General features: G+C 35.3%; 1 protein-coding gene across 2 annotated transcripts; it reads left to right on the top strand.

Moving 5' to 3' along the window:
* Positions 1-5,678: 5,678 nt before the first annotated feature.
* Positions 5,679-18,158, top strand: LOC132164134 (uncharacterized). 2 transcript variants are annotated; one of them, XM_059574563.1, is made up of 19 exons: positions 5,679-6,039; positions 7,080-7,183; positions 7,373-7,459; positions 7,582-7,657; positions 7,762-7,836; positions 7,953-8,006; positions 9,570-9,629; positions 9,734-9,850; positions 10,846-10,940; positions 11,048-11,256; positions 13,125-13,222; positions 13,474-13,577; positions 13,731-13,896; positions 14,195-14,314; positions 14,940-15,022; positions 15,535-15,676; positions 15,793-15,822; positions 16,049-16,119; positions 17,035-18,158. In XM_059574563.1, exons 1-19 carry the CDS (start codon positions 6,001-6,003, stop codon positions 17,861-17,863), a joined length of 2,559 nt encoding a protein of 852 aa, XP_059430546.1. In that variant the 5' UTR covers positions 5,679-6,000; the 3' UTR covers positions 17,864-18,158. The 2 variants fall into 2 exon arrangements, with proteins under 2 accessions (XP_059430546.1, XP_059430545.1); XM_059574562.1 differs by having other exon boundaries at positions 17,032-18,158.
* Positions 18,159-18,254: the final 96 nt, after the last annotated feature.

Genomic DNA, 18,254 nt, shown 5'->3' with positions numbered 1-18,254 from the left:
CCTCCTAATGGTTTGTTTAAAGCCAATTGGGATGCCGGTGTTGATGTCAAGCGGGGATGAGTGGGTTTGGGGGCTGTTATACGTGATCACCAGGGAAAGATGTGGGCGGCAAGTAGCCAGACGAGACAGGGACCTATGGATCCTTCAGCGGCAGAAGCTATGGGGGCTCTGTTGGGAGTGCAGCTGTGCAAGGAATTGGGATTACAACGGTTTCAGCTGGAAGGTGATGCCAAAGATGTGATTGAGGCAGTAAACTCACAAAATCCAAATGACAGTAGCAGGGGACAGTTGACAGCGGACATTCGCTCTTTTTTACGTTCAATACCGGCGTGGGAGATGCGATATGTACGTCGAGATGGGAACAAGGTGGCTCGAAGGACAATGTTCACATGGTGTGGTTGTATAATCCATCGGAATGTATTAATGAATTTTTGCAAGCAGACATCTCTTCTTTGCAAGCTATGTAATAAATACACGGCGTATGCCATTTTCTCAAAAAAAAAGTTCTATTCGATCAATGAATATTTATAGCATTACAATTGTCTAAGTATATTCCTAAAGATAACTATACAGCTGTATATTGTTACAAATTTGAAAACTAAACAAATTGCCAAGAATACTTCAAACTCTTGATGGCATAAGATTTACAAAGGATGATTCAAAATCATCATGATCTTCTAACTTCTCACACTTCATTTACAAATCTTATCTTCAGTGGTGTTACCGCAATCATCCAAATCTTTTGGAGTACATTGAACTACGTCAATTGGTATGGTAGGACTTGTAGGGGTGATAGGACTTGTACTACTACCATATTGTCATGTGCAATTTGGTAGCGTAATTAATATTCTTCTTGGGCAAAGGCCGAAAAATGGCTTGATACTATTCATTAACTTTTTCAACTCACAAGATTTTTACTTTTTATATCACATTAATTATTTTTTACTACTATTTAAATAAAATAATCACTACAAATCAATTTTTGTTACAGAAGAGGCAAAAAAAAAAGTTAAATTTTTTCATATAAATCAATTTTTGTTACAAAAAAAGGCACAAAAAAAAAAAGAAAAAAAAAGGCCCAAGGCTTTTACCAAACAGAGCCGTTAAGACAGAGTTTCACACGAAGGCTGTATTAGATAGTGTTTTTAATGGTATTTTTTCTTTATTCTATATTATCTAGCTATTCCTAATTTCTTTTAACTTTTTTCATGATAAACAATAAAGTGATCATAAATAAAGCAAAAAACTGAGCATTTCAACCATATATAATTTATTGCAGATTATTTCTATTTAGAATATTATATATGTGTGTGTGATTGTTTCTGTTATATGATTGTTTATTTTGTAGTTTATTAACTTTGATTGTCTCTTATAGCTTATAGTGTTGTAATTTAACTTGAAAATTTTGTGTTCATGAATCATGTCAAAGTTTAAAACTATTTATTCATTCTTCAAACATTTTGCTTTAAATTGTGTTTATGATATTTTTAGTTCGGCCACTACAATAATGATAGCCTACTCTCTTTTAGCATGAGAAATTTATAGTACTGTTTTTTTTTGCACACATACTTACTTAATTACCTAATACTATAGTCTTAGTTAACTTGATTGTCTCAAAAAAATATGTGCTTATAGAATAATCTATATAGAGAAATACTAGGGGTGTTAACTCTTTTACTAACAAATGTTTATTAAATTGATGTGTAGCTCATTCATTGGTATTTGTTACATTTATCTTAATTAATTGTTTTATTTTTCTCTAATGAATGAGCTACTCATCAGTTTAATAAGCCTCTGTTAGTAAAAGAGTTAGTAAGTACCCTTAGTATTGCTTGAAGAAATTCGTGGGCCTAACTCATCTCACAAAACCGGTTCAATAAAAGAGGGTTACCCATTCCTTATAAATATGCCCAAAATCTTGTTCATAAATAATGTAGGATTATTTCTCAATACCGTCCCTCACGTGCAGGCCAGTATTTTTCTGGTCCTTGTTACCGAGGTAAGTAGTATTGGCCCCATTCGTTTTGTGGTAGGCTGTTACTATAAAAAAATTCGTAGGTCTAACTTATCTCATAAAAATTGTTCGTCTACATATTAAATCATTCTAATGATCGACATATCAAGCACTTGTCTTCCAACTAGTTGTTGTTAAGAAAATCCCAATTTCCATTTACCTAAAGTTATACACGTGTTGAGAAAGTGTAGTGTGGGTTGCTTGAAAACAAAACATTAATTACAAGTAATCACATGTCGGGGAACTCATGACCGGAGAGGTGAGTTAGTGGCAAGTAATATTAAGGGAGTGAGATTCCTTTTTTGCCGACTTTTTATCACTAACCTCTTTAATGGAACAAAGGGAATGACTTTGATAGAAGAAGAAATCCCAAATGACTCACTCTCTCTCGGGAGTCGGGAGACACAAAAGAGAAATTTGAAACCCATATAATGACTAGGAATTATTGCTAACTTTACTTTACTTTATTTTTTATTTTTTTGGTTGTATTTAAATGTTGACCTTTTTCACCAAGTGCTCAAGCCAACGTCCTATGAGAAAGTCGCTCCAAAAGGTAGATGGTGCGCAGTGCGCACTGTTCCGCCCCTCCTCAAATTCAAAAGGGCAGTTGAGAGTGGCGCACGTGACACCAAACGGGTCCGATCACTTTTTGTACGGCGATGGCATTTTTAGAAATTGGCATGGGTACTTTTGGAAAACTGGAAAAATTGGTCTTGCCCGCACGATCCTTATGCGGCTATGCTTGATTTCGCATGGTAGTCCATGCGGATCATCATGTCCATCATGTCCATGCGCAACATGAGGTTAAGATCCCTCCCAAAAAAAACAAAGAGGCGAGGATTGATAAGAGTTACGCCGCTACGTGTCCAAAAACTTTAACAAAACTTAGGTATTTGTTTTGTGTTTTTTATTCATTAAAACAAACAACTCAAAATTAAAATACTCTTCAAACGGTATGAATTAACTTATTATTTTAAAAAAATTAAGAAATTAAAAAAACAAAAAAAAACCTCTTAACGCCGTTATCAATCACGTCCACTAAAGGTGGTCACATGGGTACTTTTTGTTTTTGTTTTTGTTTTTGTTTTGATTTTATTTTATTTTTTATAATTTTATTTGAAAGTAAGAACACCTATGGGTTGTTTTGACTATTTTGATCATGACGTTAACAAAAGAAATTAAGCATTGCGGCCATAGTTTCATGGGTGGTAAAATAGATACCAGAATTTCAAGAGCAAGTGATGGGAACTGATTCAAAAGAAGGAAGAGCTTTTGTCCAAGATTTTTGGGCAAGGAGATGAAACTCATAAAGAGAAGCACCACAAAATTAATTCCATTTTTTGTATTTTTTTTTTCATTTATTTTAAAAGAATATATATTTCTCTTCCTAAGAGAATAATTATTTCTTAAAATGGTATGTTACTAAATAAAATAATAGCTATTTTAAATGAATAGTCATTCTATTTAAGGGTTTAATTCCGTGAATCGATCCATAACTTTTGGGATAGTGGTGCAGGACCATGATGGCAAAGTTATTGCGGCAAGGAGCAACACAAGGGTGGGATTACCTGACCAAGCTCAGCTAAAGCAAAGTTATAGTAAAAGCGATCTGCTCCAAGGATATGAATATGTCGAGATTTGGGCACATAGTGATGACATAAAGAGGATCATTAACTCCCTCAGACGATGGCAATGTTTATTTGTTCGTAGAGACATTAATATAATGGCCTATCATTTAGCGAATGTGGCCAAACAGACTGTGGTTGGAGAAAACTCTTGATTGTAATCGTGATATTATTTGATAGAGCTTTTTGCTATATCTTTTGATTTGATAATGATAACCAATATTTTTCTTAAAAAAAAAAAAAAAAAAAAAAAAATTGAGGAATAAATTAATAAAAGGGTTAAATACCTAATACCCCTTAGGGTTTCATTTCTTTATTTTTTTCCTTTAAGGTTTGATTTTTATTACATGAGATACTTGTGGTTTTGATAAAGACCAAATTGGTCATTTAGTTAACTTAACGGAAGTTCACATTACTAACATGTGAACCAATTAAAATTTGACACTTGACATAAGTAGCCACATCACCTAATTAATATTTTTATTTTTTTAAAAAAATAATTATTTTCAAAAAAAAAAAAAAAAAAAAGGAAAAAAAAAATTGGCGAGCCACTCCCAAGGTGCCAAGGAGGTGGCCGAAACCACCCCCAATACCCACTTGAGTTGGTTTCGGCCACCCCCTTGGCTCCATGGGGGTGGCCTAGAGCCATGGAGCCACCTCCTTGGCACAAAGGGGTGACCGAAACCACTCTGAGTGGGTCTTGGGGGTGGTTTCTGCCACCCCCTTAGTGCCAAGGGGGTGGTCGAGTGGGTGGCTCGACCACCTGCATCCGGCCAGATGGGGGTGGCTAGGTCATCCCCATAACCAAATCGGCCACCCCAAATGGCCAAGGGGCCACCCAAAATTTTTTTGTTCTTTTTTTGAAAAAAATAAAAAATTTAATTAAGTGGCTGCGTCATCGTGGCCCTCTTATGTTAAGTGTCGAATTTTAATTGATCTATGTGTCAGTGGCGTGGACTTTTGGTAAATCAACTAACGGTCAATGAATAGAAGAATCAATTTGATCTTTATCAAAATCACATTTCCTGTAATAAAAATTAAATTCTAAAAAAAAATAATAATAAAAATAAATCTCTTGGGATATTAGGTATTTAATCCTCAATAAAAATCTGAACCTATGAACAATTTTTTTTTTTTTCGCAAGAGTCGTACGTCTCAAGAGCTCTCAAATGGGCGACGTGGACCAGTAGTAGCTCATGGGATTGTGGCCGTAGATGGTCGCAGGGTCGCCATTGCGTCATTAATGATATTTGAATTGAATTATAGCCGTACTTATCAACCCGTGGATTTCTAGGGAGGTTTTGAATATGTTTCTTGTCAATCAACTTAAAACCGTCAAGATAAAGTGAGATTTATTTGACACAAAAAAAGAATAAAACCAGGATTTTTTATTATTTTAAATAAGAGAAATCCGCCAATACATGTTGAAATATTCGGATTTGCTGCAGGCTTGGAATCTCGTGAGTTGGTAGGTTGGTTAACACATGTAGGCGGACTTATACTATTTATTTGATCGATTGCATGGAAAAAAATATCTTTAGTTATTGAATTTTTCAAAACTGTTAGGTATGTATGTGTCACATGTATATGCCATATATAATATGATAATTATTTTATAATGTTAATATGATACAATTAATTATTAAATATACATATTTCTAATAAGGACAAATTCAACTGTTGTTTAAGATTATTATATTATATAATGCTTGAAATTACATTTTTATCCCGCAATTATTTACAGGTGTCAATTAATACTTTGGTTTTTTTTCAAGGATAGATCAATGATTTGTTGAAATAATTATAAACAGTTAAACCATATATATATATATATATATATATATAACAAACTTTTGAATATATTAAAACCGTGATCGCCGAAGCCGTGACACCAACTTTACTCTTTTTAAAAATCAAAAGTCACCTACTACAATTGCGAACTGCACGACCATGTATGAGGCATATCACATGTCATACATACATATCATGCATGAGTTCACATTGACATGATAAAATGGTTTTGTGGGAATTTCTGAGTACCACATTCTGTACTTTTGCGACCCTCAATCAGCTATTTGCTCTGTTACAGCTGCGATTTTTATCGGCCTGCCCCTCTCTCTCTCTCTCTCTCGATCTTCACGGTCCTAGCTTCTTTCGGATCTCCCTCTCTCGCAAAAAATAGGGTTTCCAGCTCAAAGCACCTCTCTCTCTCTCTCTGCTCCCTCGAATCTAGAGCTCTCCGCGTCTTTTTCTCACCTAGATTCCTCGCGTTTCTAGGGTTTACAGATCTGTGCAGCTCTTGCTTCGGGCTCTGCTGAATCTCTCTCTCGCTTTCTCTCTCTCTCTCTCTCTCGCTTCGACATGTTTTGGAAGCTCACAGCTCTTTCTGCCTCCTCACCTGTAAGTGATTTTCAACCCAATTTTTAGAGTCTTAGAAATGCTAATTCACTTGACTTTGTAATTCGATGAAATAGAATACCGTGTTTCGATTTGCTTATTTCATATTCTGTGCAGCAGATTCCTTCTTTTGTTTTTGGAAATGGCGTGCGATTTTTGTTTTGGTTTTAGTAATTTGTCGACCATTTGTTTTTAGTTTCAACTCGCTAATATGTTTCATTCGAATTTGCTTTCGACTAATTGGCCTGACTAGATTTTTGGTTTGCTGAATTTTGTAATGGCTTGCTATATATGTGTACGTTTTTGCCGCAACGTTTTGTTTATGTTATGAATGTTTTCTAGTGGTTTCCCAAAATGAATAGGTTTAAGTGGATTCTCTCTCTGCTGTTTTAATTTGCTTCTTGTGGTCTTTAATTAATTTGAATTTAGTTATAGTGGCAGAATCCAACTCTTTTGCTTTACAAATGATATTTGGCCTTCTTTTGGCTGCTGGGGATATGGATAACAATGGCTAGCAAATATATATATAGTTTTATGGGCTTGAAATTGGAACACTTAGAGGAATTGACTATAGTTGCTTCAAGGTGTTAGTGATTGTTCTAGAGTGTGCTTATAAAGATGTGTGACTGTTAAGGGGTGTCTAGTTATGAGAAGCTTCAGTTTTAGTAACCTATTGATGGCTAGCAATTTTTTTTTGTTTTGTTTATGGGCGCTTGAAAATTGGAACATTTCGACGAATTTAATATAGTTGCTTCTAAGGTGTCAGTGATCGTTCTAGAGTGTGCATGCAAAGATGTGCGACTGTTAAGGGGGTGTCAGTTATCAAAAGTTTCAATTTCAGTGACCTATTAATGCTCTCTTGCTCTGGAAGAACACTTGAACAACTATATTTTTTGTATATAAAAATTCAATTTACTTATCAAAAATAAAAAAAAATAAAAAAATAATGCTGGGGTTGGTCCTACAGCGTGCTCTTTTTCCTTTATCCCAATCTCTTTATCTCTAACCTATTTGAGATCGTTGTGTCTTTTTCTTGTATGCAGGTGGAGTCAGTATTAGACAAGGATAATTTCACTTTGGAAGAGCTTCTGGATGAAGAAGAAATAATTCAAGAATGCAAAGCATTAAATAGTCGTCTCATTAACTTGTACCGTTCCTTCCATTCTACTCGTAACCTGTTTTTATAAACTTCATCATCCATTACTTATTTCTGCTACCAATACCTACGCATTTGTGTTTCTTGGTAGTAAATGTAACTGATATGAGTTGTAGTCTGTTTGTTGGATGATATAAAAGTTGATCCTGGAAACTACTTATTTGGAATTTATGTTTTCAGTCTACGGGATAGAACTCAGGTGGAGCAGTTATTGCGCTATATCATTGAAGAACCCCCAGAGGAAGCTGAAAGCAAACGAGCATTCAAGTATTGTACTCTGACTTGATACAAAATTGATATTCACGAATTTTCATATTTCAATGCTCCAACTGTTTTGGAATTTCTTTCTTGCTTCTGATTGTTCTTGTAAAATTTGTTTCATGATTTAGGTTTCCATTCATTGCCTGTGAGATTTTCACATGTGAAATTGATGTTATTTTGAAGACTTTGGTGGAGGAAGAGGAGGTACATGGTTATAGTTATTCATGATTGCATGTCTCATGTATAAGGATGGAAGTTGATATGCTATTGTTTTGATTTTGATTTCTTCTACTTTCCCGTGCTTGCAGCTGATGAACTTCCTCTTCTCCTTTTTGGAACCAAATCGTCTTCATAGTGCCCTGCTGGCTGGGTATTTTAGCAAGGTCTCCTGTGATGATACAAGAAACTTGGTTTCTTTGTTATTTATTGGGAAATGTTTTTCCTACTTCTGCTTTAGTGGCACTGCTTCTTGATGTTATTTTTTTTTCTCTTCATTTAGGTTGTTGTATGCCTCATGATACGGAAGACGGTCCAACTTATGAATTATGTTCAAGTAAGCAACTTGTTTAACTTTGCATTGTATATATTGTTTAATTTTTCTTTTTATGGTGGGCTGTTGCAATGTTTTAGAAACAATGTGCACTAGATGGAAATCATTGGCTCTTGCTCATGGCCAACATCAACTATGTGTGCCTGATTTTAATGTATGCTTTAAGTGTGTCTCAACTGCACTCTCAGAACATGGGAATTGATGTTCATGTACATAAGATTATGGCACAAATGACTTTGCTTGTTATTTTGCCCCTAGTGATTTTGTAGGATGCACAGTGAAGGGTTAGCCTTCTTTGCTAGTATGTGAATCTTTTCATGCAATGGTGACTTTTGATACCAAAGTTGTTCCGTTCTAGTGTTAATAGATCCTCGGATGCATAACCATGACATCCTGACTAGAGTGACATTATAAGCCTATTGTTTTGGCTAAACTTAAACTTGTACTATTGCTTCCTGTGTCTGCTGAGTGCATCTTTAATGCAATCAAATTCTACTTTTTTTTTGTGCAAACTTTGTTCTTGAAAATTCCAGCGAGTGGCCATCATGTTCTGTGGCTTTGCAGTTAAAAAGTCCTGGATATTATCTATGCTCTCCTTAAATCTGTTTCCTATATGTGTTATGTTAATTAGGCTCTCCTTTATATGCACTCCTATGGTGCTCTTCGGTAGAGAGTATTCTGAAGTACTTGCATATCCCCCATTCACTCTTGGTCAGAAGCATTATGCGATGCTGGATTTTTGCTTTTTTTTTTCTTAAATCCTGAGAATTATATGAGAGGCCTGCCAACCAAGGCTGCGCTGGCATTTCTTCTAGTACAAAAAGTTTATCTTATATTGGCTTTGCGTAGTCAAGTACTAGCGCCTTGCCTGTCTGTTCAAAATGCTCTTTCTTTAGAACACTCCACTGGCTTTACAAAGTTCATTTTATTGTGGTAAATGGCTATTGACAGGTGTGAAAGTAGGCAAGAATCTCAGTATTTAAATGCTTTAGTTTGAGCTTTTATCCCTTCTTCTATATGGTCTTTGTTAGGTTGGTTAGTTAGTTTGGGGTAATATTTTTCTGAACTTCCTAACAGTAAAATGATGCTCAGCTACATAGGGATCGCTTGGCAACACTTTTTAGGACAACTTTTTGCAAGCATTCAAACAACTCAAAACACAACAACATTCACAAACTACTTTCACCTTTACGTCACATCACAACCAAAAAGCAAAAAGCACCATCTGAAGGTTTTACCAAATGTACCCATAATGTTTCTGTGGTTAAGGCAATGTTTATTTAATCTGCGATACTTAATGCACTTTGAAATTTATATATTCATTTAGTGTTATGAATCTTGATTGTAAAAGCTTTCCCTGGAATGTTGGATTGTGCATTGCCTAGAAGATCTGTCCGCTGGTTCTGGTAACTTGAGGACGAATATCCTTGAATACTATTGCCTATTGCCTGTCAGAAACAGGCTTGGTGGTGGTCTATATTATCTATAATCTATAAAACATGTTTTTCGTTAGCTATTATTATTTCCTTGTAAACTATATCTCACTCATATCTGTTATCTTTACAGGCTCATCAGGATGTTTTTCGCCATCTCGTTGATTTGATAGGAATTACATCTATCATGGAGGTAAGTAGCTACAATATTCAACTTAAGTGGTTGTATCTCTCCTTGCAAGAATTGCATTTTATATTTTAGGTTGTCTTTTGATCTTAGGTGGGCTCGTTGTGCAGGTTTTGGTTCGACTTGTAGGTGCCGATGACCATGTGTATCCCAATTATCTAGAAGTAATGCAATGGTTGGCTGAGAGCAATCTGCTAGAAATGATCGTGGATAAACTGAGTCCATCAGTAAGTATAATAATGCACTAAGTTTGGGACCTGTAAGGCCTTTGCTTGCTTGTTGTATAGTAAAGTATGCACTTACATCATGTGGGAGCCATAGGCATTCATGTGTCTCAAGTTACGGTATTCCCAATATATCTTGTATGTTTGCCTTTCTGATTATTAATTTCCTTAAGAAAAGAACCCTACTTTTTGACTAGTAAATCCATTGGAGTCTTCCAACTTAAATGTTCATGTATTTTGCATGTCCCTTTGAAGCTGGAATAGCTTTATGCTCATTTTTAGCATTATATGAAGCCACAACTTCCTCGGATTTGCCACCGATTGGAAGTTAGAATCTGGTGGCTAAACAGATATTTGATTTTTTTTTTTGAGAGATTTTTGGTAAGGATACCATTCCTTGTCAAAGGTTCAGAAATATGGTGTACCAACTTTTGAGTTTTTTTTGTTTGGTGTGTGTGTTCTCTTTCAAATGCTGGCCAGTGGTAGTTGAGTCTTTTCCTTATTGGCCCACAGTAGAATTCCTAAACAACTGCTGTCTTGAAATTTGGGTTTAGCACCTTAGCTGTGATGTAGCATGTAGACAAGGTCATGCTGATGTATTTACTGCTTTCACTAGCTTTACCTTTTGAAGCTGGAATGCATAATAATTTTAGGCTAAACTTTTATTTTTGTCCCTGAAATATGGTATAACTAGTTTTATCCCTTGGTTTTAGTCTTTATTTTGAGAAATGTTATCCTTCCAAATTATTGGTGTTGATACTGTCACAAAAATTGATGATGTAGTAGACAATGAAATCAAAGTATCAAATTGGATAAATATTAGGGACTGAAAGTGTAGTTTGTGAGGAAAAAAAAAAAAAAAAAAAAACCAAGAAGAAAACTGTGAAATGAGTATACAAGTTTATTATTAATTTATGATTAATTTTTATATGCAAGCTATAATCTGGTCTATCGTTTTCTGTAATGAATTTTCTAATAGCTGATTTTACCTGGATCAGAGTCCTCCTGAGGTTCATGCAAATGTGGCTGAAACACTATGTGCTATAACTCGAAATTCCTCATCAGCCCTAGCCACTAAACTTTCTAGCCCCAGGTTTGTCTACAGATAGCGTTTTAGTCAGCTATACACTTGCATAAACATACATTATTACTTATTTGTGCATATTTTGTAAATAATTTTAAGCTCTTTGTCAATATCAGCTTTGTCACAAGGATATTCGGTCATGCATTGGAAGATTCACCTTCAAAATCTTGCCTTGTTCACTCGCTTTCTGTCTGTATTTCTTTGTTGGACCCAAAAAGATCAGCAGCAGCTTCTCCCATGTTTCATTCTTTTCGAAGCCAACATATGTATGAACCTCCAATATCTGTGAACCCTGAGACAATTGGTGCAATGCTTCCCAAACTTGGTAAGTTTGTGGAGTCTGTAACTTTAGGTTTTTCATGATGTGAAATTTGTGAAAATGTTTGACTAGTGGATTATTTCTTCTCATGCCAAATATGCTGTTTGATGGACGCCCATTTAAATAATTATGTATCTATTAGACTTACCTTATTGACTTGCTAGTTTTTTTTCCTCCTTAGGTAGGAATGCAGCCTTACTAGGAGATGCTATTTCATATCCAATAATTATTTTACTGTTAATTCTAGAATTACTATTCTCAGTAGAAATTTCATAGATATATCCACACATTTTAAATTTGTATTATAGCTTGCCACAGTAAGATGAAACTGTGTCATTTGAGTTATGTTTTAGTAAAATGATTTTGGCTGTCATCATCAGAAGTAAAACATGGTATTGTACTTTTTGAAAATTTAACATAAAATGACTCACTTGATAGATATTAGGCATTGAAAAACAATTCTTTTAGCCTTGTTTGGTGTTGAGGTTTTGTTGATAGATTTCTAGTAAGTCTACACTGGCGTATGTGATGAACATGGTGTTTAGATCTTGCCTTGCTATGTTGCTGTCAAAGCCGTGTTGATATGATGACTAAGCAAATTTCTTTTTGGGTTTCTTATTTTTAGATTTCCCCAATTTAGTGCCCAATAAATATTGTTAGTATTTGATTTTTCAGTTGAGGGAAACAAAGAAAGTTTTATTTTCTTTATTTAATTATTTGCCTGATGGCCTTAAAGATCATGAGAAATGTGTTAAAGTTGTGAGCACATTCTGAAAATGTTCTCTTTTATTGTTCATCTGTTATTGATGATGTGTATGGAGCTTAAAAGGCCTTATCTCCAAGTTCTTGGTTTTGGGTTTATCTATATGATGCGTTGTTTAATTTCATGCCCTTTACATTTGATGATTTGGTGATGTATCATACACTTTCCATCTTCGTTCCTTTTGAATTTAAAAAATTTGATATGCAGACAGAGATGAGGATTCTCATTTGGTAAATATTGCTTTTGTCATCTGGACTCCAAGATGAATACATCGTCATTGGGTAACGTTAAGTTGAAGTTGAATAATTCATTCTAGATGAGTGAAAAAAGTCAGGAAGTTAGATAAGTGGAATGCCACATGGCTCATGAAAATTAGTTGTCACTTTAACAAAGGATCCACATTCATCTTGTTTGATGGTTGAAGTGCACAATGGTGAATACCTTCATAAATATATTGCCATCTCTTATCTTGAGATATATAACTTTATAAACTCATTCTTGCATGGTATTTAACGACGTTTGCGATAGTTAAACCGGTGGTGTTTTCTTCCATAAAGCTAGCATTGTTTTTAATGAATAATAGAACTTTATTGAAAGAGGTAAAACCTTACTATACTGGAATTATACTAGAGAAGTCCCTAAGTGAAAGTAAAAAGTTAGTACTAAAACATTAAAAATATGGAAAGTCCTAGGAAAGAAGGAAAAATAAAACGCTAAAAAGTGCTAACTAATAACCCCATGGGGTTGGCTCAGTGGCTGGATAGCCTGAGACTTTGAGTATGCTCTTCAAAGTCTTAGGTTCGAAACCCACTAAGTGCAAACTGCTTCTTTGGGCCATGATTGGGGGTTCGCTCCTTGAATTAATTGAGGTTTACTTGTGGGAAACTCTTTGCCGAGAGCCTGTGCACCCCCGGGATTAGTTAGAGCAAAGCTCTAGATACCTGGTGCCAAATCAAAAAAAAAAAAAAAAAAAAGACGACTGAAAGTTCCACTCAAACTTTCAGCTATTTCAGTCATTCCATACTTGCACATTGAACATAACTTAATAGCCGCACTATTATTGCTGTTTTTATCCTTGTCAAATGTTCAATTATACAACTTTGTTATGCAGGTGACTTGCTTACACTTCTGCATGTGTCATCTGATGAGAAGATACTGCCTACAACATATGGAGAATTGAGGCCTCCTCTTGGGAAGCATCGTCTAAAGGTTGGTTTCTTTATTTATTATAAGTTCAATATGCAAGATAAAGTTGAGCCTAAACTCAATTTGGAAGTTGAGTGGAGTGAAACTAACAGAGTTGGCTGTCATATGTCCTAAGCTCCTGGTCAATTTTTTTAAACTTATGCAGTATTCATAATGTAGTTTAAAAACGCTTGTTTGCCCCAGTAACTGACTTTATTGATGACTTCTGGATATCCAGTTTTATGTTTATGATATTTCTTTGCTATCCGTTCCAGATTGTGGAGTTTGTTGCAGTGCTATTGAAAACTGCCAACGAAGCTGCAGAGAATGAATTAGTCAGCTCAGGAACCATTCGAAGAATCATTGATCTTTTCTTCGAGTAGGTTTTTAATTTTGTGATTCTCAATGCATTAGTGACCAAGCTACTGTTGTCTAGAGAAAGCTTGATCTCACTTGCTATTAATGTTGCTTCTTTCACTATAATTTGCCTGAAGATACATGGTTTATAGTCATCTCTGTTCAATTAATGCAGGTATCCATACAATAACTCGTTGCATCACCATGTGGAGAGTATCATTTTGTCCTGTTTGGAAAGCAAGAGTGATGCTATAGTCAATCATCTCCTTCGAGAGTGTGATTTGATTGGAAAGATTCTCCAAACAGATAAACATCCCATTCTTTCTGGCGACTCTAATCAGGTCACTATCTTTGATGACTCTCATATCATTGTAGCACATCTATAAATGCTCTGCTGAACTGTGTCCGAACAAGATAAAAGAGGACCATAACTATCAAAACACTTACAGGTGGCAGCAGAGATTCATAGTGTATTCATCTTTTTAGTTTCCCTTTTTTGGTTTCTGCTGAAATGGATAAATATACTTGCATAGGGTTTTGCATTGTGTAAATAGCAAATTATATACAGTTATTTATGTCCTCTTACCTGTTGATAGCACTGGAACTTCTGATTATTATAGACTTTCCCTGACTTTGTAGCCAACAATGCCTACTGGAAAACGAGCACCTCGGGCAGGAAATCTTGGACATATTACGCGAGTTTCTAACAAGCTTATTCAGTTGGGAAATGGTCAAAGCCGCATTCAGGCTTGTCTTCAGGTGGGTGATAGGTATCCACCCTTCTTAAATCAATTCCACCATGTGCCATTCTTTTCCTGGAAATTTAAAATTTCCTTGGTATAAATTTTTATTAAGATCATTTTCTGGGTGCTTTGACTAACGGCAGAGGATTTTTTTTAAAATACCTCCTTTTCACTTTACAGTATTGAGTATTTCCTCTTTTTAAATCATGTGTGATGTATTTTGGTGCATCTTTGGTGTTCAAAATGGATATGATTGCTATGTTTGAACTTACCTTCAGATCACTCTTTTATGTGCTGAAAAATTTACTTGATCTTCAAAGGCTTCTTTTTCTTTTTGTTTTATTTTTCATATTACAATGTCATTGTTTCCTCTTATTGATTTCTTTCTGTGAAGTATTTGGTTCACTGTTCGTATCTGTCACAATTTGAAGAACTTATCTTGAATACATTTTATTTTGATAAGTAAAGGAAGTTGCATTAAAGGTGCAAGAGGCGCAATCCAAGTACACATGGTTAATACAAGAGATATCTTGGATACATTTAAGGATTCATTTTTTATTTTTATTTTACATCTTTCAAATGGCTAATTTTTTCTATTTACTATCTGTTCTAACACAACTATTTACATATGTTCTTTATAGGAAAATAGTGAATGGAATGAGTGGCAAGCTACAGTTCTGCAGGAGCGCAATGCCGTTGAAAACGTATACCGATGGGCTTGTGGGTATGATCATGCTTCATCTATATGCCATGCATGTTCTAAAAGTGTGATTGGAGTGAATTGTTGTGCATTCTTTAAAAATAATGTAATTTGGAAAATATGAGATATGAGTTTTGGAGGTTTACTTCAGTTGGTATTAAAAGTACATGGAGATAGTATTAGATGGAAAAGGAGTTGTGATCTACTAGGTATTTCTTCCGACAGATTTTTTTTTTTAAAAAAAATGTATCACGTGAGATTTGAAGTAAAATGGGAGGAATTTGAAAAGAGTTATGTTACATTGAACTTTACAACTTGAAAACCATTATTGGGATTAGTAATGTATTTTGGTCATTGTATGACCTAGTGCAATTGTACCTAATTGCTGTTGTAGTGTAGTTAGAAGTCTTAAGGCCAAAAACTTATTTTCCCTTTTCAACTGGATCTTGACTTGGTTTGTCTGCCATGTTCTTGACCTTTCCAACTCCATTGATCTTTTATTTTCCCTTCCCCTTTTTTCTCCTCACCTTTTTCAGCCGTCCAACTGCATTGCAAGATAGGACAAGGGATAGTGATGATGATGACCTTCATGATAGAGATTATGATGTAGCAGCTCTGGCGAATAATTTGAGCCAGGCCTTCCGCTACAAAATCTATGGGAATGAAGATGCTGAAGAGGTGAATTAGATGCTCTCTGATCATATATTACCATTTCATCCCTTTTTGTTCCTAACTTTCCCTTTCGCTGCCCGGGAATTTTCTTTAGTGTAATGTTTGTATCATCATGGTTGCAGGAACATGGGGCTCTTGATCGTGATGATGAGGTAAAGTTTTGAGTCTTCTGAATTACCAATGTTATTTTCCTGATTTGATTCTAAAAATTTGAGGTGTGGTTATGTTCTATTTAACTCAGTCAGGCATGGAAAAGTAAGAAGCTCTAGAATGTATAGGATGTGGGACAATATGAACAAGCCAAAGAGGAAGGTTTTAACCTTTTTGTTGTTATTTAATTTAATATTGAAATGTCTTCCTTTGATAATAAATATGCAGGATGTTTACTTTGATGATGAATCTGCTGAAGTTGTAATATCATCATTGAGGCTAGGTGATGATCAAGGGAGGTAAGTTTGCAAATTATTTTATTTTTAGAGAAGTTATATTAAGGAGGAACTATGGACATACACTTGGAAAATATTTAAAATGATTATTCTGGCAAACCTGAAAGTAAAGGAACATCCAAAATAATTATTCTGTCAACTTAAATATATATTTGTGAATTTGAGAGGTACAAAATTTAAAATGATTTCATATAAAAATGTAAAAGTTAGCTGCCTTAACATGAATTTAACTTGATTCAGTTCGCATTGTAATTTTGAATTGAGAAAACTAAGGCCAGTTTAAAGCTCAGTGTTGAATATGGTTAAAGATTTCATAATTATAAGGTCAGTTTAAAGCTCAGTGTTGAATATGGTTAAAGATTTCATAATTATAAGTTACTAAAAATAAAGCTAACTAAATTTCATCTTTGATTGTCTTATGTAGATAACAACGCTAACTAAATTTCATCTTCGATTGTCTTATGTAGATAACAACGTACAGAACTTCTGTAAAATCTGGGTTTTAGTTTTTTCCTTACCTTGCATTTTAAAGCACCTTTGAAATTTAATTTGTAACTTGGTAGTTACGTATATGTATGTAACTTGTGCTGTGCTAGAGTGTGAATTGAGTATTGAGGTCTGGGGTCCCCAATCCGAATCCACGCTATTATTTTAAAGGGATTGAGCTAGGCTGTTTATGAATTGGACTTGGTGCAACATGATCCTAGTCTGAATTCGATTATATATTTTAAAATCCTAATTTGAATTCCAATCAGTCGAACTCTAAATAATGTATTGCAGTCCAAATCCACATGAAAATCCCAATCAGTCAAACTTTAAATAATCTATTATCGTAATTTGTTCTTTTGTGGAACTAATTATGTTAACAGAGGAAGATGAAGAGTTTAATATTGTTTTTTAACCCTTTTTATACAGTAGTCTATTCACGAATTCCAACTGGTTTGCATTCCAAGACGACAGAATTGGTAATGCACCTGTGAGCACATCAGAGATGATGGATGAGATAAACTTAAATGGAACTGCAAATGGTGGTAACAGCAGTAGTGATGATGAAGTTGTGGTTGGTGAGGATGAAGAGTTGGCTGAAAGCAAAGATTCTGTCAATGGCACATCTAGTTCCAATGGTAACTTCCTGAACGGGTTTACTGGGAGTGGTTCTGTGAATGGTGAAATTCTGAACAAGGAAAGCGAGAAGGCAAGTGCTTCCCATGATATGGGATTCTTCAGATTTGAGACACCCGACAATGAGGAGTTGTTTGGAGATAGGCCTTTACCTGATTGGGTGGGATGGGGCGATTCATCCGATCTGCAAGTTGGCGGTTCAAGTGTGAATCCATTTGAGGATCACACCAATTCTGATGTCAATCCTTCTAGCCGAGCTCAATTAGTGACTTCTAGTGCTACTTCCCCTTCAAGTGGAGAATCTACACTTCCAAATGGCTCGCCAACCACTACAACTTCATCTGAGGGTTCAGCCAGTAGTGATTCAAGTCAGAGAACTGCTGCTGTGCCGTCGTTGTTCGAAGAGGATGTTGAGTTTGTAGGTGTGGAATTAGAAGGTACTGAGAAGGCTATGGAACAGGCTCTCAAGGAGGGGATTGTTGGGGAAGCAGGGCCATTGAAGAGAAACATTATACCAAAGGTGGCAGAGAAGGAGGAGAATTCTGACGAGGGTGGACCTGGAATGAAGGAATTCAATGATGCAAATTATTGGAGGGTTGATCAAGAGGTTGCTGTTTTAGAGTGACTGGGTTGACTCTGCCAGCCAAGGTTGTTTCAATCTGAAAGTTGGATCTGACAGCAGCGGACCCCAAATTTGGTTGGGGCAAGGCCAATGCAGCAAGAAAGTTTGTACAGTATAATTTTGTTTCCATATGGGATTGGATGGTAGGATATGTCATGGTTATTGTTGTTATTAGTTATTTGTTACTGTCGTTCTTGTTTATCATTCAGAGGTTTTTGTTTCCTTTTGATACTGATTTATGGGGTTTCCCAGATCCATTATAATCATATTTATTCTTGCAAGAAACACACTTGGTTTTTGTTTTTGTTTTTATTTTTTATTTTTTATTTATTGTTTTGGTTCATCAGTTTGGGCTTTTTCACCCCCCCTTCTCTCTTTTGGGCATTTGGGGATG

Source organism: Corylus avellana, chromosome ca10, assembly GCF_901000735.1.
Source record: "Corylus avellana chromosome ca10, CavTom2PMs-1.0".
NCBI lineage: Eukaryota > Viridiplantae > Streptophyta > Magnoliopsida > Fagales > Betulaceae > Corylus > Corylus avellana.
This window is presented reverse-complemented; position numbering and strand designations above follow the sequence as displayed.

Bases quoted from the DNA above. Each gene is read 5' to 3' on its own strand.
- LOC132164134 (XM_059574562.1), top strand. From the start codon at position 6,001: ATGTTTTGGAAGCTCACAGCTCTTTCTGCCTCCTCACCT. The intron at 13,578-13,730 runs GTAGGTTTTTAA...CAATTAATGCAG, and splicing joins ATCATTGATCTTTTCTTCGA to GTATCCATACAATAACTCGT. The intron at 15,823-16,048 runs GTAAAGTTTTGA...ATAAATATGCAG, and splicing joins CTCTTGATCGTGATGATGAG to GATGTTTACTTTGATGATGA.